At 35.5% G+C, this 26,123-nt stretch overlaps 2 protein-coding genes across 3 annotated transcripts; one reads left to right on the forward strand and one right to left on the reverse strand.

Moving 5' to 3' along the window:
* Positions 1–178: 178 nt before the first annotated feature.
* Positions 179–9,323, forward strand: LOC132616726 (aconitate hydratase, cytoplasmic-like). Its single transcript, XM_060331330.1, has 20 exons — positions 179–626; positions 2,411–2,515; positions 2,636–2,796; positions 2,906–2,998; positions 3,114–3,299; positions 3,515–3,676; positions 4,319–4,463; positions 4,545–4,687; positions 4,788–4,844; positions 4,931–5,010; positions 5,095–5,170; positions 5,388–5,573; positions 5,697–5,764; positions 6,108–6,226; positions 6,433–6,554; positions 7,133–7,231; positions 7,303–7,782; positions 7,926–8,024; positions 8,113–8,355; positions 9,024–9,323. The coding sequence occupies exons 1-20, from the start codon at positions 308–310 to the stop codon at positions 9,090–9,092; spliced, it is 3,012 nt and encodes a 1,003-aa protein (XP_060187313.1). The 5' UTR covers positions 179–307; the 3' UTR covers positions 9,093–9,323.
* A 623-nt stretch (positions 9,324–9,946) lies between these two features.
* On the reverse strand, positions 9,947–14,993 carry LOC132618003 (uncharacterized). 2 transcript variants are annotated; one of them, XM_060333069.1, is made up of 6 exons: positions 14,743–14,991; positions 14,028–14,155; positions 13,232–13,401; positions 12,640–12,717; positions 11,333–11,477; positions 9,947–10,864 (listed from the first exon to the last, which is right to left on the reverse strand). In XM_060333069.1, exons 1-6 carry the CDS (start codon positions 14,837–14,839, stop codon positions 10,451–10,453), a joined length of 1,032 nt encoding a protein of 343 aa, XP_060189052.1. In that variant the 5' UTR covers positions 14,840–14,991; the 3' UTR covers positions 9,947–10,450. The 2 variants fall into 2 exon arrangements, with proteins under 2 accessions (XP_060189052.1, XP_060189053.1); XM_060333070.1 differs by lacking the exon at positions 12,640–12,717 and having other exon boundaries at positions 14,743–14,993.
* Between the last annotated feature and the right edge of the window lie 11,130 nt (positions 14,994–26,123).

The raw sequence follows: 26,123 nt of genomic DNA on the forward strand, positions 1-26,123 counted from the left end.
AATGTAAAAATTTTAATTTTAAAATGTTTAAGTTGATGTAATCTAATTAAAAAAAAAATTAAATTGACTTTTTTTAAATAAAATTAATTGCCTCATAAAAATGAGTTAAAATTTTGACTCCACTATTGGGCATGGATGATCCCACTAAGCAAAGCTCTCGTCAGCTCCTTCTACACATTTCCTCCGTACAACTCCCAACATTTTTTTTGGCTACTAAATACTTGCTATAAATAGCAAACAAGAACAAAGAAAGAGAGATAGTAAATGATAACTCCAGTAGTTTTCGTGTTGTGATGGACAATCTAATATGATCATGTATTTATCCACTTGCCGTTCATCATCATCATCATCATTATCATTATCTTCCAAGCTTCGCTTTGCTTCCACTGTCTCTACTATAACAATAATACCTTGGTCTAGTTCAACTTCAGCTGTTTCTAGAACCTTGTATTCACCTTCACTTTCCCGCCATATTCAACCTGCTTCCTTTTCTGTTACTTACTCATCATTCAGGTGCTCGGTTCCTTGTTGGAGTTATCGACGTTCTCCGATCAATCTAACGGCTCAGATTAGGACAGAGAGTCCCGTTTTTAAACGCCTGGAACGCAATATAGCTACTATGATGGGTATATCTCCTCATATTTTTCATTTAACTATTGAGTTCGTCATCAACTTTAGTTCCTAATGCTGCTGTTTACAAACTATAAACGTATTAAATGTTAATATTAAGCTCTAGTTTGATGCACTGTGTGGTCGAATGAGTTGCTTCTGAAGTTAACGACTAGAGTTCTCCCTTTTTTTAAAAAATAAAATAAAAATAAAAATTGGTTTCAAGTATTCAGTCTAGAAAGATTATGCTTCTAATACATGTACTTACTTAAAACCACCTGTAGTGAAATATAATACTACTAACACTTGATGCAAAGTTGAAAGAAAAAGAAATACTCCCTCTATTTCAATTTATGTGAACCTATTTCCTTATTAGTCCGTGCCAAAAGAATGACCTATTTTTATATTTGGAAATAATTTACCTTTATACAATGATTTATAGTCACACAAATTATATGTGACTCATTTTACACTATAAGTTTAAAAGTCTTCTCTACTTTTTTAAACTCCGTGCCCAGTCAAATGGGTTCACATAAATTGAAACGGAGGGAGTACTAGTTTTCAAGCCTTGAGAAAATGCTTAATTGGGTTGGCGCATTTGTTTATTATCTTGTGTACCCAAAAACTTAAGAAGGACAGGTGCTTCAGAATTCAGCAAAATAACGTTACGAGAGTTTTTGGATTGACTTTTTAAAAGTAGTTTATAAGCTAAAAGCTAATAGCATAAGTTAGGAATACCCAACTTTTGAATTTTAGCTTATTTTTGTACTTTTTTTGCCTAAAAATAAGTGCTTAAAAACACTTTTTATCTTTCCAAAAAACACTTAAAATAAGCCAATCCAAACACACTCGTAGTTTAAAAAAGAGGGAGGACAATTCAGTAGTTGCGTAGTTTGCTCAATATAGAGATTGGAGTTATTGCAGTAATTTTTTCTTTGGTTTTTAGCCGCATTATCAAAGGTGAAAAGAGTCAAAAAATCTCTAAGGTCCATTGGGGCTTTAAGTGCAGAACCCAAATAAAGCATGGGCTTGAATGAGGAAAAAAAAAATACAAATATGGATGTGTAGTCCAAGATTAATAATTATAAGCATGGAAAACAAATATTGGGACAAAGAAATTGAAAAATAAAATTACGATAAAGTGAAATATCAATTGCTTTAGTATTGCCTCTTCAGGATTACCCTCATTGGCAAGGAAAAGTATCTTAGAGCCTTGATGAAGACACTGAAGCGCCCACTAAGCGAGGCGAAATGCTCAGCATGATATGCGCCTCGCTTCAAGGCACTGGTCTTTAGTGATGCTCAACTACAAATGAGCGGCAGAATTCACAGTTCATGGGGATATCTCCTATGGAATGAAGAGGAGTAACAACTATTACCATAGATATTTGGAAATGATTTTATTGATAGGTTAAGGTGGTTGAAATGCACTTGCTTTTGAAGTCGTTAATATCTATCCAATACTGCTGCAAGTGTTACCGATATTTAGTGTTTTTTTATTGGGATGAAAGATTGATCATAAAAATATATTGCATGTCAATACTTCTAACATTACTTTTAACGGATTATCTAACTTGATTATAACGAGTTTTCTAGAGTAGGTCTAATTGGGGTTGAAACTAGGTCTTTTATGGATTACCTGCATAACAAGGCTATGGATATCCATGTGAATGGCTCCTTTTGGATTTGGAAATGGCATGTCATCTGATGCAAATTTCGCTGCCTCGTGCATGAATCTTGTGAAGTATGATTCTTTAGTCTGAGAAATCCTAAGTCAAATTATCTTTAAATTTTTATCCAGCTTCAGAACATCCTTTCAAACGAATATTTACTAGTCTTCCCAAGCCTGGAGGTGGCGAGTTTGGAAAATTCTACAGTCTTCCTGCTCTAAATGATCCAAGGATTGGTATGTACTCAAATTAGTTTTACTTTATTTAATTATCTAGTTCCTGCATTCATTTTTTGATCATCCTTGTCGTCAAGCCAACATTTCAGAAATTTCTGCATTTCATTTCTTGTGATGCAGACAAGCTGCCTTTTTCTATAAGGATACTGTTGGAATCTGCTATACGGAATTGTGACAATTTTCAAGTAACCAAGGATGATGTCGAGAAGATCCTGGACTGGGAAAATACTGCACCAAAGCAAGTTGAAATTCCATTTAAGCCTGCCCGTGTTTTGCTACAGGTGAAAAGAATGAAATGCCAATGATTGATGATTGTAGCATTAGCAGATTTATAATTTTGAATTCTTGCTCACGTTCAATACAATAAACTTTTAATGATTATGTACTTAGGATTTTACTGGAGTTCCATCTGTGGTTGATCTTGCCTCTATGCGTGATGCTATGAAGGAGCTTGGTAGTGATCCTGACAAGATCAATCCTTTGGTACATTTTTTGTTCATCTAGTTCTAGATTGCTCAAGACTTCTATCTCTCTGTGGGGGGTAGTAGTGGTTTTTGGTTTCACTTCCTGTATATTGAGACATTGGTAATCTATCCAGGTTCCAGTTGACCTTGTAATTGACCACTCAGTACAAGTTGATGTGGCAAGATCGGAAAGCGCGTTGCAGGCTAATATGGATATTGAATTCCAGAGAAACAAAGAGAGGTTTGCTTTTCTCAGATGGGGTTCCACTGCGTTCCGCAACATGCTGGTTGTTCCTCCTGGTTCTGGTATTGTTCATCAGGTATCATCATGTTTTTTTTTTTTTTTTTTTTTTTTTTTCAATTTAAGAAAATGAAGGAAGAGAGACCTATTTTATGCTGCTGCCACGGCATTAGCCTGCATAGAGTGTTGTTTCTGATTTTACATTCTGCTTAAGACTTCTTGTTTGCTTTGAGATTTTCTTTTGACATCATTTCTCCTGTTTGCTTCCTTATTCTCCTCTCAACTATTCCATAGGTTAATTTGGAGTTCCTTGGACGAGTAGTTTTCAACGCAGATGGTGTACTTTATCCTGATAGTCTAATTGGGACTGATTCACACACAACAATGATTGATGGGTTAGGAGTTGCTGGATGGGGAGTTGGTGGAATTGAAGCAGAGGCAGCAATGCTTGGGCAGGTAATAAATTTATTTCAGTATTCAAGTGATTTTGTGCTCCATCGTATATAGAAGTATATGATATCTCCCAGCCTGTAATCCTGCTATGGATCACCACTCCCCTTCATTTGTTGTCACTGCATTGATTTCTTGAATGCCGAGGTGAGACTATTTGCCTAAGCATGCTCGCCCTTCAGAAAATCTTGGCATGTTAACTGCTACTCGTTGCCAGATCAATCATTACTTTATAATTATAATTTCACTATTTATTTATTGGTATTCAAAAGTTGTAAGAGTGATAATCATTTTGAACTTTTTAACTTTATGTGCCCCTGTGAGGATATGAGGATTTTGGGTTAATAATGAATTATACTCCAAGAAATTTTACTTTTTAACTAGATGATGTTCCTTTTTGCTAGACTAGATCTTGGTTGAAAACCTGGATTGTTGTTTATGCATGTTTTTTATGCTTCAGCCCTCGGCTTTAATCCTAGGAACGAGAGAGAACATTAATTTCCTTAATAACTTATACAGTGGTGGCTTACCTGGTTGTACCATAGAATTATCAGTGTCTGCAATTCTATGTTATTGCATGTAGTCCCTTGAGAAACACTATCATTCATTTAATTTGATTTTTTTTCCTTTCTTCTTTTGTTCTGACAGTCAATGAGCATGGTTTTGCCTGGTGTCGTCGGCTTTAGAATGACTGGAAAACTACGTGATGGGGTGACAGCTACTGATTTGGTCTTAACTGTAACTCAAATGTTAAGAAAGCACGGTGTTGTCGGAAAGTTTGTGGAGTTCTACGGTATTTAACCATTCCTTGGGCTCTTTTAGCAAAAGCGATGTCTTCTCTGCATGTGGCTAATTTAGTTTCTTTGGTATATAGGTCCAGGACTAGCCTCACTATCATTGGCTGATAGGGCAACAATTGCAAATATGTCTCCCGAGTACGGAGCTACCATGGGTTTCTTCCCTGTAGATCATATGACCTTACAGTACCTTAGATTAACTGGACGGAGTGAGGAAACAGTCAGTTGTTCCCTCTTTTTTTCTCCTTTAATTGTGGTCTGCTCTAAAACGTAAAATGCTCAGATATTTCTAACAGTCTCATTACTTACTATATTATTAGATAACAATGATTGAGGAGTACTTGCGGGCAAACAAAATTTTTGTTGATTACAGCGAGGTAAAATTTCTATTAGTACATGTTATCATCATATATTAATGTTTAGCTTTTGTGATGTAACTTAGTGGTATGTTGTTACAATACAGCCTCAAGAGGAGAGAGTTTACTCATCTTATTTGGAATTCGATCTTGCTGATGTTGAACCCTGTGTCTCGGGACCAAAAAGGTAATACTGTGTTCACATACCAAATATTTGCGTAGCTCATTGTTCGATCCCATCCAGCACTCTCACTGTTCTCATCCCTCATAGGCCAAATGATCGTGTCGCTCTCAAAGATATGAAAGCTGATTGGCATGCTTGCCTCGATAACAAACAAGGATTCAAGGTCATTCTTTCCTCGGCGAACATTTTGAATTTTGGAGATATTCTTCTCCATTTTCTTTTTTATCTAAAACATGCAATTTCTGATTGATGAAGCATCAGATTATTTTAGGAGTTGACACAAGAATGCCTTAGAAGTATTTACTTGTATAATAATTAATAAATATGCCATGAAGTGTTGAACGGCACAATAAATAAGCTCTTTCTTTTTAATTATGCAGGGATTTGCTGTCCCCAAGCAGGAGCAAGATAAAGTTGCAAAATTCACATTCCATGGACTGCCTGCTGAACTTAAGCATGGTAGTGTAGTTATAGCTGCTATAACGAGCTGCACTAATACATCTAATCCAAGTGTCATGCTTGGAGCTGGTCTTGTTGCAAAAAAAGCCTGTGAATTAGGTTTGGAGGTTAGTTTTAGTGCCTAAACTGATGCTGCAGGCCTTGCAGTTTGTCGAGCATGGCGATTCCTGAGCTAAACTATTTACAGATGGAGCATGCTTCTAAAGTTAACTTGTGTGATTATTCAATAGGTTAAACCATGGATAAAAACAAGTCTGGCTCCAGGTTCAGGGGCTGTCACAAAATACCTCCATAAGAGGTACTGTTTGTGATTAATTGTTACCCCCCCGGTCCCAATTTAAATGTCTTACTTTCCTTTTTGGTATAACCCAAAAAGAGTATCTCTCTCTATATTTAATAAGTTGACAGTTTAAACATCCTACACGACAAGTTTAAAACCACAAGATTCAGACATTTTTATACATTACACACATCTTTAATTTAGGACTACAAGATTCAGAAGTATCTTTGTATTCCTGAAACTTTGTGCCCAGTCAAACTAAAACACTTAAATTGGGACGGAGGGAGTACTTATCTTGGCTCTTTCGCTTACTACATTATTATTTGTTCTCTCTGAGTTAATTTGTGACCTTGTATTGCAGTGGCCTAGAAAAGTACCTGAATCAGCAGGGCTTCAATCTTGTTGGCTATGGTTGCACAACTTGTATCGGTAATTCTGGAGAACTTGATGAATCAGTTGCTTCCGCCATCACTGACAATGGTACTGTCCAATTTATCACTTGATCCTTGCTATTTTACCTTTAAGTACTGTTCAATCTGTAGTACTTTCATGGTGCTCTATTTTGTGCATTTGCTGTAGTACTTTCACATGGTGCTCCAGTGGCATTCAGGCTGCTTGGGCAGGTCATCTTTTAGCAAGAAAAAATGATTGGCTATGTTGATGATGTTCTTGGGATTCTTTTGTAGACATTGTAGCTGCAGCTGTGCTTTCTGGAAATAGGAACTTTGAAGGCCGTGTTCACCCCCTAACAAGAGCTAATTATCTTGCTTCGCCACCGCTGGTTGTCGCATATGCACTTGCAGGAACGGTATGCTAAGATGAATTAGTGGGGGACCTGTCCCACATTTTCTTAGATTGATATCCTGCGCTAACCATGGAAATTCAAATTCTGCAATGTCATAGCCGTGGAGATGGCATGATGCTAGTATTGGGTCACACAGTTTGTTGAAATACTATCGTCTAGGCATAAATTTGCTGGAGGAGTGAACTTTCTGTGCTTAGATAGTTTCTTTTTGTGCTTTATTTCCCGTTAGCTACTCTCAATCATTAGCCTTCAGTTTCACTAAATGTGTGGACAAGAGCCTTTCCACCCTTTTTTAGCATGTTTCTTCTGATAGAGTTCATGTTTTGCTGCTCTCTGCTGCTTGTGTTTTGTTTCACTAATTTTTTGTTTTTGTTTTGCCCAACTGTTGGTTAGAGTCCCACATTCTCATGAGCTAGTTTTTGGGGTTGAGTTAGGCCCAAGTGTCGTATGTTTACACCAACCAAGTCTCTTTTTTTTTTTTTGGTGGGGGGGAGGGGGAATCTGCATCTTGGTACTAACCACTAGATTACTTACTTTGCTTGCATATTTGTATGGTTAAAATTCTTTCTACTATATTTCAGGTGGACATAGATTTCGAGAAGGAGCCTATTGGAAATGGAAAAGACGGAAAAAGTGTTTACTTAAAGGACATATGGCCTAGCAATGAAGAAATAGCTGAGGTATTATGCTTTACTGTCCTCAATAAGCAATGATTATCTCCATGGAATGACTAAAACCGATTTTCCTGTAGGTTGTTCAATCAAGTGTGCTACCTGAGATGTTTAAGAGCACTTACGAAGCTATTACTCAAGGAAATCCTTTCTGGAATCAACTCACGGTCCCATCGGCCAATCTCTATGCATGGGATCCAAACTCAACCTATATCCATCAACCCCCATATTTCAAGGGCATGAGTGTGGATCCTCCCGGCCCTCATGGGGTGAAGGATGCCTACTGCTTATTGAACTTTGGTGATAGTATCACAACTGACCATATCTCTCCAGCAGGTAGCATTCATAAGGATAGTCCTGCTGCAAAGTATCTCATGGCGCGTGGAGTTCAGCGGAAGGACTTCAATTCTTATGGTAGTCGTCGTGGTAATGATGAAGTGATGGCTAGAGGTACTTTTGCTAACATTCGCATTGTCAACAAGCTCTTGGACGGGGAAGTTGGCCCAAAGACCATTCACATACCAACTGGGGAGAAACTGTACGTGTATGATGCAGCAATGGTGAGTTGCAATGTTTATTGAGGAAATAATCCACTATTGTTTGGCTAATAGTCTGTGCATATTCCATAAACACGGTGTTCCTCTTATTTTGTTACATTACCCCGTCATATGGTAATGTGTTTGCTATATTGAACTACTTGCAGAGATACAAATCCGAGGGGCACGTCACCATTGTTCTTGCTGGAGCAGAATATGGGAGTGGGAGTTCCCGTGATTGGGCTGCTAAGGGCCCAATGCTACTAGTAGGCATTTTAGACTAGTTTCCGCAGTTCATATTATCTTTTTTAGTTTCTTTTTTCTCTATAATTGGTACATTATTTCTTGAAACAGGGAGTTAAAGCAGTGATAGCTAAAAGCTTTGAGAGGATACATCGCAGTAACCTGGTTGGAATGGGCATTATTCCACTTGCCTTTAAGCCTGGTGGAGATGCAGAAACACTGGGTTTAACTGGTCATGAGCGTTACACTATTGATCTTCCACAGAGGATTTCTGATATAAGGCCCGGACAAGATGTTACTGTGACTAATGATAGTGGAAAATCTTTCACCTGTACTCTTAGATTTGACACAGAGGTATGTATTTTGTTTCTACTATACAACCTGTTTATCCCAGTCTAAAAAATGACTTACATTGACTGTGCAGATAGGAAGTAAAATGTTCAAGTAAATGATCAAAATGTGTTTCCAGTTTGAAATATAACATAGTTCAGTTAAACTGGAAAGCTATTGAATAGAGTTTGAGATCGGATGTAGTAGTAGGGAATAGTGAAAGGAAGTATTTATTTGAGTTTTATTGAGATGGAGAAGTGCATTTGAACTTTGAAGTGGTCTTATTTCTCTTTTTTCTTTCTTTCACATAGCAGCATTAGTTCTGGAGACTCTAATACAGATGACCTGGCTATCTATATTTAATCATCACTTATAGATCCGTTACATTTCATTTTCTAATTTCATTTGTTAGTGAAAGCTGCATTAGTTGAATTGTCGCAAGTCTTAACTAACATTTGTCGGTACTTGGTCCTATTAAGGTTTAGTATACAAAAGAGGACATAACTCGTTTATCATCTGGATTCTGGTGGTTCTTTGTAGGTCATTCCCCTGACCTTATAAATTTATTATATTTAAGTGAGAGAAGTCTATGTGCAAACATGTGTTATGTAACCAATAGTGTAAATATCGGGTGAAAGATAAGTTTTCACCATATCGTGATAGCTTATATATTTGTTGATTTGGGAATGTAGGTTGAACTGGCATATTTTGAGCATGGTGGTATCCTTCCTTACGTCATTCGGAACTTGAGCAAACAGTGAACTACGTATGGCCTGAGGGTATTATTGTTGCACAACATGCTTTGCTTATGCTACTAGCATCGTTCAAGAAGATGGATGTCCTGAACTCGTTGGTGTATAAAAGATGATATGGGTCGTAAAATGTTTTATGATTTGTTATATATATATGGGTTGCATTGTAAATTATAATTGGTAACATAAATATATGGGTTGTAAATCTTTTATGATTGTTAAAATCTTTTTCTTCCCTCATGTTTTATATTACTGTGGAATGATCTTATATTCTTATGGAAGAGCTTAAAGACTCTTTCGGCAGCTGCGGGGAACCTCTTGCAGGTTAAGCTAGGTTGCACATTTGGACTTTTTTTTTTCCCTCCAAAGCATTTTTCTTACTTTGAAATACGTTATTTTTTTAGTTTTTCCTTTGAGAAAATTGATTAAAATGACTAGCTAAACAAATCGTGGTGATTAAGATGTTATCTTAAACTAAACAAAAATCCAATCCTGAATCCTCTTTGTTACGTGTTCTCATCAATCCAATCGATCAATATATCCCTCGTGCGCAAGATAAATCCAACTTATCAAGAAAATTGGTCAGGAGAGTCCTCGTTCGCAAGAGAATTCTAGCTTCGGCCGGACAACATGAAAAGCTTCAATGTGAGGCAAACCTTGAAACAATCGCAAGCAACTGTGGACACAAAATGTAGTTAATAACATTTGGTACGGCCTACGGAAAAGCAAAAACAAAATCTATGGGAATTCATGCAGTGTACATGGAAAAAGAAAATTGGAGCACTATCATTACATGATTCTTCAGCAGCAAAATTTTAATGTACATTCACACGGAGGCGGATCCAGAATTTAGATTATGTGGGTTCAATCTTAAGAATTTTAGTATTGAACTCATTATATTTTAAAAGTTATGGGTTCATATCTACTATATATACAATTTTAATAACACAAATTAATAATCCGTGTCGAAAGTTGGGGGTTCAATTGAACCCCCACTTAATAGGCTAGATCCGCCCCTGCATTCACACAAGAACGACAACCAAGAACAATATACACACCTCACCACAGGATTGACCAAACGAAAGGAAGGCTCTTGACCACTGGCCTTCCTCTTAAACAGTGTAATGTTTCAAATAGAAGACCATTGCCTGAAAGAAACCAAATATTTTGTTGGAAGCTCGCGAAACATTTGCTTCCTCCCAACCGTCCTTGCAAAGAGAAGTTTTCCCAGTTACCAGAAAGAGATTACATATGACACTACGTGAGACTCGCTTGAAGTCTACTTGTCAAAGTGTGCTGCCATACAGAAGGTCTTTATATTGGCTGATGGAGATGAAATGCAGGTTTATAGAAGTATACATCCATTTTCAGTTCCGAATGTTCAGGGATTTGCTCGCCAGAGAGGCAAGTGCTAGTGCTTTTGCCCTACTATTCATCATCACCCATTCCTTTTCTGCACGTCGCTGGTGTTGTCTTGCATTCTTTGCTCGCTTTGGGGCTAGTCTAGTATCTCTCTCAAGAAATGCAAGTCTAAACTTTTCTGCCACAGGCAAATCTTCTGTGCTTGTAACTGATGATGCTGATGTTCTAGGTACAAATCCAGATACTGCCCACGTCTTGGGGTCAATATCTTCAACAATTGGATCATCTAACGATACATCTAGTCTTGCTTCTCTAGGAATATCAAGCCCCCTGTAACCTAATGGCGACAGCTTCGGATTAACTATGATGCGTGGGCATTCTTCAGACAAACTTTCCAGCATGTCCTTTTCTATTTTTGGCTGCAAAAGGGATAGACTAACATTAAGTCTAATTCAGAAGACTACTTCCAGGTGCAGCCAGGGATAAGAGAAGATCAATGACTCTGGAGTATTAAATCAATAATCTACGTGCTGCTCCAGTTTGAAGCCACATGCATAACCCCAAAAGTGCTTATTTTAGAAAATTGAGGTGTTTGGCCAAGCTTTTAGATAAAAATATATGTTTTTGAGTAGTGGCAGAAGCTGGTTTTCAAAAGCTAAAAAAAAATAGCTTTTCCCCAAAAGCACTTTTAGAACATTGGTCGAGCACAAAGTACTACTCTTAATATTGGTAAAAATACTTTTCAAATAAATTAGCCAAACACAAAATGCTACTCTCCAAAAGTACTTCGAAAAGCATTGCTGACAAAAAGCACTTCCCAAAATAAGCAGATTGGAAGCTTGCCCAAATAGGCTAGATTGCAAGCCTGAGACAAATAGAATTCATACCCATAAAAGCCAGCGCAAGGAAGTCGCACCATGAGCTATTTCTGAAGTGTCAAGTTCCTCCCAAGAATCTCCTTCAACATGCTCTAGTGTTGGCTTCAACAAAGCGAAGCATCTACGAGCTGTGTTCTCACTCCGAGAGCAGCCTCTGCAACATTAACTCTCATTCATTCCAGTTATGTGGTTAACTTACGTTTTCCTTATTTATTGAGAGAGAGAAGAGATCTTTGAAATATATTTATCACGCAAAATATATGATAAACTTAGATTTTTACAAGGGATTTCTTCCATAGAAACACTTCAAATGATATTGTAAGTAAGTAGCTGAAACATGCAGTTCTCTTCTTTATTTTTTCCCTTTTTCAATTCCCGGGGTAGAACCTTTTTTGGCTAGCTTCACACAAAGTGTCTAGTAAGGCAGGCTAAAAGCAAAACTAGAGGATTCACGAGAACAATCTTTGGGTATCAAATAACAGATCTAGTCAATAAACCGGAACTTCCTTACAACCCTACGGGTTTAAGCATGCCAAGCTTATCATGTAGGATGCACTCATTATATTATGTGGTTACTTGAAAGTGAGAAGTTAAAGCAAACATTAAATACCTGGCAAGTGACAATTCAAGACAACGTTAAACTACATAATATGTATACAATGCATATTTTATATCATAGATGTCTTTACTCCCAGAATATATCCACACTTGAGAAAGGAAAAGCTCATAATTAATGATGAGGAGCAAAAGCAAGGGAATAAAATGCTAAAACCCCCAAATATTTGACCATTATATTCCTAAGGATAGACAATAACAAGAACCAACCACAACCTATGTAAAGAATAACAATCATGCAAAAACATACATGCGCTAATCATCCTGTTGAAGAAACATGAACGTAAACAATATGATTTTTCATAGCAAGTAGTGTCCGGTATCAAAACAAGAAAAAGTAGATTGGATTTAAAATTAACACAGCTCTTTGCCATTTGCTTGTCTAGATCAAATCTGAGCATCCTTAAGCAAGGCAAGTTCAAAGATCTAAAAAGTAGCCAATGAACGCTTAGAGTATGCACATATTGAGAAGAATCTTAATACTGAATGTAATCATTAGTAACCGAACCACAATTTAACATGGAAAGGTCCACAAGCAAGTTATGAAGAAAACCAAATGGTTGCATCAGTGGACTAGAGGGTAACCTTTATGAAATGTTAGCTTAGGAGAAATTCAAGGGACCGGATCTTCTTATTGTTATACACGATTTTTCAAGCTTCATGACTGAAAGAAGTGACTTGATTTAAGAAAGGAAACCTACCCCCATCTCAGTATTTCAAGAGACTGGCAGTTCAGCAAGAGTTCTGATACACTGGCTGACGTGAGCTTGCTGCAGCGACTGTGACAATGGATGTTCACATTTAGGTTTTACATTTCAAAACCAAATTAAGTTGAGCAGCAGAAAAAGGACTGAAATAGGTGATAGTGTAGCCTGCACAAAGTGTGTAATGCAACTTTAAAGAAATATGGAATCCAGAAAAGTACTTGGCATAAAATTGTGCACGAGTATGAGATCAAGGACTAGCTAGAGAAAGCTAGAACAGTCAAAAGTGGGAATTAACGCCTCATTACCTAATTTTTGAGTTACAAATAAAGTAACTACCTGATTTAATTTACTAATAGTTGAGGGTCCCGTTCCTACTTTCATCCTCCTTACTAATTGCAGAATTTTGACATAGGACAACAAAATTTAGCGTGCCTTGGTGGAAATGTGAGGTGTCATCTAGAAAGCCATAGTTGCTGCGCCAATCATATCCAATAAGGAAGTTAAACCAGAAAATGCTTGTCTGACTCGCATGTTGTTTTTAAGAAAAAAGAAACCCTCGACAAATGAAATGATCAAAAAGCAATACCTTATATCAACTGCTCCCAGATGTTTGCATGTCGTAACCACTTTTGATAGGCCAAAATCAGAAACCTCTGAACCAGATAAATCGAGGATTTGCCACGAGCTATCAGCCAATGCAACAATAACATCATCATTCAATAACCTTCTCCTTCTTGCAATTGCCACAAGTGCCATCTAAACAAATAATGTTCCAAGTAACAAGAAAAATTAGAGTCGAGACAAAAAGCTAAGACGCAAATCAACATTTTTAAATAATGTCATTAAATAGTTTTGCAAGATAGCATGGATTGACAGTTTCACTTTTTCTTTAATAGTCACCCTCCACCACCACCACCCAATCCCCACCCTACAATCCCCCCAATGAAAACAAATGTATACTTTGATAGCCAAGAAGCAGTCTTTTGTCAAAAAAAAAAAAAAAAAAAAAAAAAGCCCCATGCACCAAGCATCCTGGAAAAGGACGCACCCCAATGGGGTGTTATGTAGGCAACCTACCCTAATACAAGCATCAATGGTTGATTCCACGGGTCGAGAGACAACTTCACTATTAAGTTCACCCTTAATGTGGTGGAGTAATAAATTTGCCAAAATTTGAACTTCCTCATAGGACATTTGTAATTTGCCATTTTACAGATTGTATGGTTAATTAAAGCATGAAAGGATCCTTGAGCTAAGAAGCAGAAGTTCTCGGGCTAAAGGATTGCCAACTAAAACTACCTATATTCGCATCTACCAAAGGTTACATCTTTATAATAATTACAACCAAATTATGTATAAAATTGAGCAAAAGAGTATTCAACCTTCATGGTGGACGGAAAATTAGCAGCAATCTCGGTGAGGTCTTCGATGATATCCTCAAAATGCCTGCCAATAACTCCGAGACACAAGCTCACTAAGCTGGGAGGCTTTCTCTTCTTGATAGCTAATACTGTAACAAAACAACCAAACTCCATTTAACTCATCAACAATCCACAGACCCACAAAGCAAAGCAAAATAACAAACTGGAGGTCTGCTCACGACAAAACTATACTCCCTCCGTAACAAATTAGTTGTCATGTTTCGCTTCTCAAAAAGTCAAACTATGCGAACTTTGACCAATACTTAAAAATATATTTTTTTTCCATCAAATTGACATGAGAAAAACTGCAACTTGTACTACTTATGGTATGGTTTTTTAATATCTAAATTTTAATTGTAAAAGACTGAGTTAGATCTAATCCAATATAGCTTTGAAAATTAGTCAAATTAACTATTGAAACGTGAAACATGACAGCTAATGTAAAAATTAAGACAATTACATTCGATTGCCAAGAAAAAACAACACTATTACTATTTATGACACTGAATTTTACTTCCCAAAAAATTTAAAACCTGTTCAAATTCTAATTCACACAGAATAATAGATGATTTCACTTTATACTAAGAACCCACTATTCTTTTTGTAGATACCTTTTTACAAAAAAAGTATGCTTGAAATGAAAAGTATATTGAAAAGGGGTTATGTAGAAATGTACCAGATGATTGAAAAAAAGAGGTATGAATTTTAGTTTGTGAATTAGTAGGAGAATTCTTTATGCCAACAAAGACTTGAGGGGCTTTTGCTTTGTCCATCAACTCAAAGATTGTATACAAAGGAGATGATTTTTCAGGGTTGAAGCTAACTGCTGACTCTTTTTTTTTTATTCTTGATTTTGGACCTAATTAATGACAACCACTGTTACCGACTTTGAAAATCAGATTTTCTTTTTTGGGAATATTTTCAAAAATATACAGCTTTTCAAAATATGTACATCAATTAACTCAATGTACAACATTATATATGGGGAAAAGCATTATACGTAAGTTATAGCGTATCAAAGGTGTTTATACACAAATAAGGGCTCGAGCGTTTACAAAACAAGTATGGATTAAGTGATGAAATATTTTTAAAAATAGATTAAAAAAATGTAATTATATATATATTTTTTGGTTTCCCATCCCCCGGTGTTCTGCATCTGCTTTAGGATCTGATTAACAACATTGAGCCCCGAGTAATCTGAGTTTGTCCATGTAAGACCCATTTAAGGCTTGATTAATCTTCTTTTTATTTCTTCTCTAGTGTTAGATATCTGTATTCAAGCCCTGATTAATTTGAATACACTCTCATAGACCCATTTAAGGGGAATTATTTCCTAAAATCAAAGTTTGAATCTGAGACTTCGGATTAAAAATGCAAGAAACTATTCATTTCACCGCAACCGTTTTTTATTATAAAAATGGGAATTTCTCTTTCACTTTTTTTTTATTCAATCCACACAAACATAGTAGTATACTTTGGTTCCAATTTGCATGGTGTTTGATTGGATAATAGTTACTGCCTCCGGTCTAAAATAATCTATATCTATATATAATATAAAGAGAAAAATGGTCACGAATATCTCTCTACTTTGTTTTAATGGCTAAAAATATTCTTCGAACTAATTTTGGGTCATTTATACCCTTGCCATTAGGAAAGTTAACAAATATGCCCTTAATTTGACGGAAATCCCCAAGTTGATCATAACCCGATTTCATAAAAAATAATCTTTCTCCTATTTTACCCACCCCGACCCACCTCCTAAAATAACCCGTTCTTCGTTCTCTCTCATACTTTCTCCTTCAACATTCAAGCCCGTCGATGGAGACTTACTTTCTCTTTAGTCGTTGACTGATTCAAAGTTAGTGTCATGTTTTAGGAGCTACAATTTTTATGTTTAAGTCAAGTCATCTTAAGAGTCTCAATCATGTTAATCATTTAGGTAATGCGATCAACTCTTTTAGTCATTACTTCAGGTCATAGGTTAGTGATAAGTTAGTGCTCTATTTATATGCTTAACTAGTGAATATATTCGCGCTTCGCACGATCGTTTTAGAAAATAAAAATATGATTAAATAATTTTATTATAATTTACATAAATAATTAAAATATATATCATTGCTTTTCATTTTCCTCTCTATATTCCCCAAAGGTAACACTATTTGTTGTTCTTTAATGTAATACATATTCAAGGTTGATTACTCTTTTATTGGGTTCCCCAGCCTTCATCAATTATAAACGTTACTCTCCTATCGTGTCATTTTTCAAAATTGGATAATATGTTATATCATATCGATAAAAATAATACTATCACTATTATATCCCGTATTTTTGAACCTCGGAGTATGTGCTGGGGTGGGGCCCACACACCGAGATTTTTTTTGGAACATCTGAAAAGTCATATGAATCACATATGTAAAGTTAAACACAACTCATGAAGTACCCTTGGACCAAATCAAAGTGGAAACCCTCCAAACGAATATTTTTAAGAAAACGTTTTCGGGTGACCTGACTTTGGGGGGCAAAAACTGTATTATAAGTTTGGAATTTCGAAAATACCTTGAAATAGAAGTTGTAGATAATTGAATTAGCTTTCCATCCATAGGTCGTGGGTTCCCAGGTGACGTCGGTACAAGGAGTTATGAACGTTTTAAGGTCGAAAGGTCAGTGGGCTAGGCCCAACTCAGGACCAACCGAGTTGGCCCAAAAAAAAAAAAAATTAGGCCCAATGTTTAAGGGGTGGCCGGCCAAGTGAGGCCCAACCCATGGCTTTAATGAGTATTTCCATGTGCTAATTAATTATAAAGGGATCAATATCCCTTAGAAGGTTCAAGAGACTTAGAAGAGAAAGAAGAGCAAAACAAGAGCAAAAAAAGAAGACCATTTCGGGTTTGAGGTGCAAAAATTCACCACCAAAAATCTTGCTCCTAAAATTTTTCTTTTGTGGTTTTCCTACTAAGTTAAGGTTCCTTTGTAACTTGGTATAGTTGGATTGGAGTGGGGAGCATTAGAATCACCAAAGTGATCACATCTCCAAGTGAAGAAGACTTGAAGAAAAGGTAAGAATTTCTACCTTTTTATTGTGTTATGAAGTTTTGATTGTGTTGTAGTATATAGAAATGTGTTGATTGTATGGAAAAATGGAAGTTTGCAAAGTGGGTGTGTGTTGTAGGTGTGTAGCCGTGGGTATGCACAATTGTATAGCCACAATGTGTTGAATTTATGTTATATTCTAGTTGTGATTGTGATGAAATGCATATGGGAATTGAAAGTTGGATGAATTTAGTTGATATTGGAAAAAATAGGCATATGGCCGTAGGGTGTATATGGTTTGGGATAGAAAGGAATTGAGTTGTTTAGTGTGTTAAAGTGTTGTTGTGATGCTTGTAATGTAAATGAAGTTAGAATGATATAAGTTTGTAGTGAATTGGAATGTAGAAACTTATGTCGTTTTAGTATGATTTTCCGACATTAAGGAAATGAAGTTGTTTGGTTGCTAATAGTGATGATCATTGATGAATTTGGAAGTTGGAAACTTGTTATGAAGTTGTATGCCAAAGATTTGATGTTTTGCATAAGTTATGACTTTGGCGGAAAGTTGTATATTATGTATATCGAGTGTATATCTTGAGGAAAACGATATGAAATGTTTCTAGAACTATATGGTGATGATCATGATTGTTGTTGAATGTGAAATTATTGATCTTAGTTGAAAGTTGGGTTGAATTGAAGATTATGTCAACTTGTGAGAAAAATGACTAGTTGAAGGATATTTATGTTTTTAATGTTCATTGTTGATATTGATGTTGTCGTTTGGGTTGTTGTTGATGATTTCTAGCCGAGTTGAATTCTCGGGGTGCTATATGTATAGGGGAAGTGCTGCCGAAATTTCGGTAGCCAAATATGCATTAAGTTGAAACTTTGGTATTCATAGCTTACAATTGGTAAACTTGACCAATTGCAGTTTTTCGACGAAACGGGAAGTGAGTTTGGAAAGGCTTAAGGAGCGTGAAAGGTATGTAAAGCAAACTCAATTCTTCCCTTGGCATGCCCTTAGTGTATTAGGGTCGGATCCGGGCCTCGAAGGACCTCTTGGCCCTCGGAATCCGAAAGACAAAATTTCAGTTTTTCCTTCAGTAGAATTGAACCATTTTGATACGCTTTTTCTGAAATTATGCAATTATGCTCTAAGTTACTCAGAAAGTCATAGAATGTCTGTATAACCTTCGTAGATGATATTATATGTTTAGAGGGCACAATTTGAGCCCGCCACCTTATTTGTTCTGAGGCGGGCCCACTATTTACGTTTTTGCCCCTAATGTGTTAAAGCTTCCTTTTTAAGCGATTTTTGAAAGAAATGTTTTAATTACCCTACTAATCGCTTAACGAATATTATTTTAAATATTCTGTTAAATATTATAAATTATTTTGACACTCGGAATGACTTCGGGAAAGTTATACTTCTGTAATTTATTATGATATCCGAAATACATTTATTATGATTCCGTCCGACCCCATCGGATTTGTTTGTCTTTGATACGCTTCATCGAGTCTTTGAAAACATTTATTATATTTTTAAATTGCATTAGTCTCTCACTACTCCATTCGTGGATGTCCCAATGTTTCCCACACTGAGCCCGGGCCAGGATATGTTGTCAAGCGTAATTCTCTGCATTGTTCGCCGCGTCCCGATGTGAGGGGGCAGGTATACGCGTACATGGGTCTGTGGAGTATGATGTGCCATGTCCGCCTATTCTGTTTTGATCTGTTATGGTCATTTTGATATGACATTATATGATACGGGGCCACGCCCCTTTTTCTGATTCCTCTGTATAGTGGCACCAGCGTCGGGAGGGTGGCCACATTCTGTCTGCCGAGTCTCGTGGCAGGGACCGGATATGATATGATATGACATATGTTTCTGTACGCATTTTGTCTGTTTTGGAAATATGCATTTGACACTCTGGATTCTGTACTCATTTTCTGTAACCATTATGATTTGACTTCTGTGATTCCGCTTTACATATTCAGTACATATTTCGTACTGACCCCCTTTCTTCGGGGGCTGCGTTTTCATGCCGCGCAGGTACAGACGACAGGTTTGCTGATCCACACGTTTAGGATCCCGTTTCTGCTATTTTGGGGCGCTCTTTTCTTCAGAGCCCATCTTTTGGTACAGTCTGTCACTGTTATCTGGATATGTATATTGTTCTGGGTATGACGGGGCCCTGTCCCGTCTTATGATTATGATATGTTCTGTAGAGGTCTGTGGATACATCTGTGTGGGTTCTGTACATATGTTTGGGATGTTTTGGTTTTATGACAGCCTTATCGGCTTCTGTGTGCCAAGTCTGCTTTTCTGCTAAATTCTGTAACATCCACTAATGTTGCTATTATATTACATTATTTTGATAATATGCTAAATTGGGTATCGGGTACGTATAGGTGCCCAGCTAGGGCACTGGTCGCGGCCCACGGAGTTGGGTCGTGACAATCACGATAACAATTTCATTTAGAAAAAGATGAACTATAAAAGTAAAATGAAGCTTTAGGAAACATTTATCATGGTTAGGAAGAAGACCCATGCTAATGACTCTTCACTATCCTCTCGTCATTTATTACAACTCTTTATTCTTTATTGCCTTCACAATTCTTCATTATTCTCATTGACATTAATTTTATAGGGTAAACATTAAATTGTATTTTAACTCCATAATCATATTAATTTTTTATCAGAAAAACTGGATAAATAGACCCCAAAAAAAAAATTATATTATTGGCCCTAAAAAGGGGACACATCAACCTTGGCCATGGCAACAAATTGGTTTTGGACAACAGGATTCGTTCTCAAAACTAACTTGGTTTGGCTCTAAATTGCAAATAGTGCAGACGAAATAGGAACATCAAAGTGCCCCAGGGGATATATATATTTTTTTCTCCTTATAAGATCTGTCTTTGGTAATGCGACCTTCATACATGAATGTAACACTTTTCAAAAGAATTTTAAACAGTGTTATATCAACCACAACATCCTTACAATCTAAGCAGCGTACTCTATTAGTATGTCGATTCAGTGTTTAGGGACGGATCCACCGTTATGGTATACTTTCGTTACAGAGTATAAATTTGTAAAATAATTCACTAAAATTACAAAAACTATGAAAAGAATCTATTAACTTTAAAAATACAATGAGTTAATACGAAGAGCCTTAAAAGACTGAACCATAGAGTTAAAATACTGAATCCACCTCTGCCGATGACAGAAGCAAAAGAAAACAAACTGTTGCATGAAATGGACATATGGAAAAGGTAAAAAATTGTTGACATAAAGAATGCTAGAATAGTTAAAGATGAAAACTTACAATTTTATCAATGACGCGCAGGCTTTTATCGGAACACCTTCCCCACAATTGTTTCTGATAGAGGCATTGGATTTCTAATCGAAGAGACGGCTGTTTCTTTAATTAGGTTCTCTAATGCAAGTAATGGTTTTTCTTTAATCATGGATTTTAGGCTTGTTTTTTGTTTTTGCAACATGTCTTTTGGATTCCTAACACAAACTGAGTAAAAAGAATGAGTGGAAAAATAAGATAAAAAGTTAAATAAATGAGAAAAAACATAACTGTGAATGCTAGCAGAGAGGTGTCATATCTTCCTCGAAAGCTTTATACACGACACCAACTGCCAAAAGAAAAAGGGAGATCAGAAATACAATAGTAAAATTTTATCCAAGAAATTTTGATAATTTATTCAAGATCAGGACAACACGTATTACTTAATTTTACAGAAAATACCTACTGCTGAAGCCTCTTTTTATTTTTCACTTCCTATAACAAACCAAGAAAATTAAAAATTCATAATTTATGAAATGATTGAAATTAAAAATACATTCTTTGCACCAAGTCTGCACCAAAAACATCAAATCCTGCACTCTTATATATCCATAATCCATGACTGCTCCTGTCCTTTCCTTTTCACTCCCTAAAACAAACCAAGAAAACTGAGACGGTTAAAATTACAAAATACATTCTTTGCACTAATTCTGCACCAGAAACATCAGTACCTTTACTTTTATATGTTCATGGCTGCTCCTGATTCGTTGTCCGTGATAATTTGGTGGGTGTGGGCTGATAATTCTATTTACCTCTTCCTTATATTTCTACTCTTTAATTACCAGCACTTAATTAGTGTCAGAATAATGGGTGTAACTGTTAGGTGTTACTGTCAGAAGATAATAGAGGCTTGAAAAATGAAACTGACGTCTTTTTCTGTTCATTTGGTTAATTGCTTTGTACGTTAATTGAATGTTTTGAATGCAGAAAACTTTAATGCCTACTAAAATAAGATTAATAGGAAAATTTAGAAGAAAACCCCAAGAAATTGAGAAAAAAGATAAATAACTTTCCTTGCTTTTGAGAGGTCCCACATCACCTTTCTCATTCCTAGCTTTATATTATATATATAGATTGGTTGCTCCAGTACTAATTATTTAAAGGTATGTATTGGTTGTTTCCAAAATGACTGTCAATTGTTTCCATCTTTCTTTGCTTTCCTTTCTAAGGGAAGAGCTTGAACATAATTTCTTTTGAAATAATGAATAACAGGTTTATAAATTATAGATGTTTGACAAAGATAAAAATGAAAATGTTTTCTGATTTCAAAAACCACTTCTTAATCTTCCTTCTGGTTTTATAATTGTTGGAATCGACGGCTTGAGAGTTGGAGGAGAAAATATGAGAGAAAGAATTGGTTATTTTATGAGGTGGGTCAGGGCGGGTAAAATAGGAGAATGTGTTATTTTTATAAAATCGGGTTATTTGAATCAATTTGCGGATTTTCGTCAAATGAAGGGTATATTTGTTAACTTTCGTAATGGAAGGGGCATAAATGACCCAAATTAGTTTGGAGTATCTTTTTAGCCATTAAAACAAAGTAGAGGGATATTTTTGACCTTTTTCCCTAATATAAATTAGACATAGACAAGATGATGTGACACTCTCTATGACCACTATTTCTATTTATCTTTTACCTCTTTTTTTTTTTGGGGGGGGGGGGGGGGGGGGGCATTTTATCACTTTTATTTGATTTATGTGATAATTTTAAAAGTCCAAAAATCACCTCATTACTTCTCTACATAATTGCACATTTATGTTCTCTATTGTTAATTTATTATGATTAAAAAAAGGGAAAAGGACACTGTGTGTCCACTCAGCCAAACTAATCCCACATTTAATCACTGTTTGGGCTTAATCTCACTAGGTGTCCGGTCAGCCCAAATTAATGCCAAAAAATGGCCGATCGGCCCAAAATAATGCCAAGGCTGGCCGGCCCAACAGCCCAGCGCTTACAAAAAAAAACTTTTAGTCGCCACTAAAGGGCTGCTACAGCATATATACATATGTTGGAATTATATATACACTTTATATACAATAATTATACATTTTATACACATATGCTAGAATTAATCTTACATTTATTATACATAAATTATACGTTAATTATACATTTATTATATACATATTATACAGTAATGATATGATATTTATTTTTAACATATACAATAGTGATACATATTATATACCATAATGATACAGTTTCTATGATACATTTTTTATACGTATGATACACTTTCTATACAAAACTGATATAGTTTATATACACATGCTGGGATTATATATATACTTTCTATACAAAAATGATACATATTATATACAAAAATGATACAAATTATATACACAAATGATACATATTATATACAAAAATGATACATACCTTAATGATTCATATTTTATACAGTTTCTATACATTATAGATAGGTACTAATACATATTTTTATACACAAACGATACATATTATATACAAAAATCGCCTCAGAGTTTTTTGGGATATTTCTTATTAAATATACACATATTATACATGTTTTGGGATATTTAACCTTTAGTGGCGACTTTTTAATTGCCACTAAAAAGCCTGATTCACTACAAGAAAAACTATATTTGGCAACAATTTTTTTTTTTTGTTGCCATAAATTGATTATTGTTACAAAAAGTACTTTTGGCAACAAAAAAAAAATTGTTGCATGAACTTTTCCCAACGGCTATTATTGCAACAACGTGCAACAACTTTTTTTTTTGGTTGCCAAAAGTACTTTTTGCAACAATAATCAATACTATGGCAACAAAATTAAATTCTTTGGCAACAAAAAAAATCATTTGCCAACAATAAAACTAAGTTGTTGCCAAATGTAATTTTTTTTGTTGCGATTTCTATACTTTCTTGTAGTGATTTTTCCTGTAGCAGCCCTTTAGTGGTGACTTTTAGTCGCCACAAAAAGTCGGACTTTAAAAAAAAAAAAAGTGATGGGGCTGTTGGACCACCCAGCCTTTAGTGGCGACTTTTTAAATCTTTTGTGGTTACTAAAAGTCGCCACAAAAGGCTTGCTACAGATTTGGCTACCAGATGGGAATAGTTTATGGACTAATTTTTGGGTTTGGGAATAGATGGGCCAGCGCATGAGATTATTTATGGCCCAGCGGCCATTTGTGTCCTTTTCCCTTAAAAAAATCTCAACAGTTGCTCACTCAAGAAATGTATCCGTATGAATTATAATGGCTGACACATATTAATGCTAACAATGACACCTTATTGGAAAAAATACAACAGTTAGGGGAGAAAAATAAGAAACACAATGGTTTCTTGGAAAAAAAGAAGAACTCAAAAGGTTTGATTACTTCCTTAAATGTAATGTAAGTCAAGTAGCAAATCTATATACTCCATAAACTATACATATCCTGTCATAAGCCATTCCAAAATAAGCTTCCGTTTTGGGGATTATAGCCTACAGGGGAATGAAGCTTAACTTAGATATTTGAGTTTCACGCTTCTTTTTATTCGTTCCTTTATCATTCTGTAAATAAACACATAAAATTTTCTCTTCACAAAAGAATAGAGGCATTTTTATTTAAACGGACTGAGAAGGAAAGTAAAACAAACATTTTGAAACGGATGAAGTATGTTGTGATCATTGGATCAATAAAGTTGGACTCTGAATGACTTATATTAAGTTTATTCATAAAGTTGTTGAACAATTTGTTAGAATATATTATACATCGTAATACATGGAAGGAAGTGTTTGTTTAAGAGCATGACCGCTATGATTCATGCAGTAATGTGTACTAGTTAAAGTGATTGTTGCATAACAGTTTAGTCGAGTGAATAAAGTCTATGGCCATATTACTATCACTCATAAAAGATTATCTGATTATAATATGAGGACCAAGCGGGAGAATGTAAGAAATACACGTTTGAGACATTTAAGAAATACATGTTTGAGACATTTCATGTGACCCACATATTATGATAATAAATTATTTACCTTGTCTTTTAAGTAAATACTATATAACAGATAATATTCTTAGTTATGCATATCCGGAAATTTCCTTGATGCATTAGGAGTCCCTAGGACAATCATATTTATGGAGAAGTCCCAGGGTTAAAGTTTTTACCTAAGAGTTCCTAGCCTACCTATAAATACGCATGTGGCTCTATCCGTCCAAAATACCTTTTGTTGATAGGCATAGGCTAGAAGACTTTAATGATTTAACTATTCTTTTCAGGGTTACAAATCGGTGCTAGATCAAAGGAGATTCCCAGGTAAGTTTCTGTTTAGTTTTTCGCTGTATTGGCTCTGTGTATGCGTTTAAATACAACTTCTTCTAATGTTTCTTTCTGATTTTCAATTATCTTGAAATTAAATATGGCACATATATGATTTTTTGAAGGGTATTACTCATATGGAGGAGTGAAGTACAAAGTAACAGCTGAAGAAACAGGTAGTGACTTGAGGCTATGCAGGTTATTGGCTTTTCATGCAATTAATTTCACAGCACCGTGCAAGAACAAGAATTGCACATTCAATGGGGGTGTGGAATGGTGGAGGACTCAGGGGCGATTTTAGGCCTTAATTTTGGAGCACGTGAACACATGGTCTCGCCGTAAAATCAGGTATTTTATGTATATATTTTCTAAAATTAGTATAATACCACCTACTGGAACACATACTACAAAAGATTAAATGGTGCACTTGGTTGAAAGTTGAATTGTTTACCTAGGGGACTAGAAATCAATTCCCGCTTAATACAATTTTTTTTTTTAAGTGATGAACCCATGCTCCAGAAATCCTAGATTCGTCTCTGGTGGAGGTGGTGATGGATTAAAGACACTGCATATTTCATCATTTTTCTATGATATTGCTGCCCAGGTAAAGCCATTAGAATTTCAAAAAACAATTTCCAGAGTAACAAGGAAAAGGAAAAACCCCAATTGTTTCTTAGAAGACTAATAGTCAAGATACACTATAAAACTATACTGACTATACAGATTGGATGCTTCTTTAACGTACTCACTTTAATCACTAGTCAGACACATTTCTATGCGCAGATATGGACGCTTTGCAGATTGAGAAGTGGAAATTTGTCATCAACAGGTAAACTTTCACGTCTACTGAGGTCCATTTTTTTACTGCAATTTCCGTTAATTCATATATCATAGTTACAAAGATTGTCTGCATAAATTTCTTTTTCTTTTTGTTCAGCAACTCTGGAATATCGGGTTGGTTCTTCTTATTATTTTTTCTTTTGATATTTATATGTCTATTCTTAACATGGTGAAGAAATTTGTCATTGTAAGCTATGGTGCATAGAATTCTTGTTGTTCATTCAAAGTACATCAAAATCATAGGTAAGTTATAAGTTGACATCTTGGTCCACTTATTTACACCCTCTTTATCGCATTCATCCTAGATCAAATAAAATTTTAGGCTACCTAAACTTCGAATCTTGAACCTCGATGGACTCCACCAATATACAACTTTAAGAATTCAAATGTTCACACTTTAAGAATTCAAATGTTCACACTGCTTAGGACGACTTTTCAAAATTATGAAAAAACAAAATAAGAGATTTATAGTTATTTCAAAGCTTCAAGTATTAATTGTAGTTACAATCTTACATAAAATTCTTGTCGCTTAATTCATCTTTTAAATTAGATGTATCGTGTTAA

This window comes from Lycium barbarum, chromosome 11 (genome assembly GCF_019175385.1).
Source record: "Lycium barbarum isolate Lr01 chromosome 11, ASM1917538v2, whole genome shotgun sequence".
In the NCBI taxonomy this organism is placed as follows: domain Eukaryota; kingdom Viridiplantae; phylum Streptophyta; class Magnoliopsida; order Solanales; family Solanaceae; genus Lycium; species Lycium barbarum.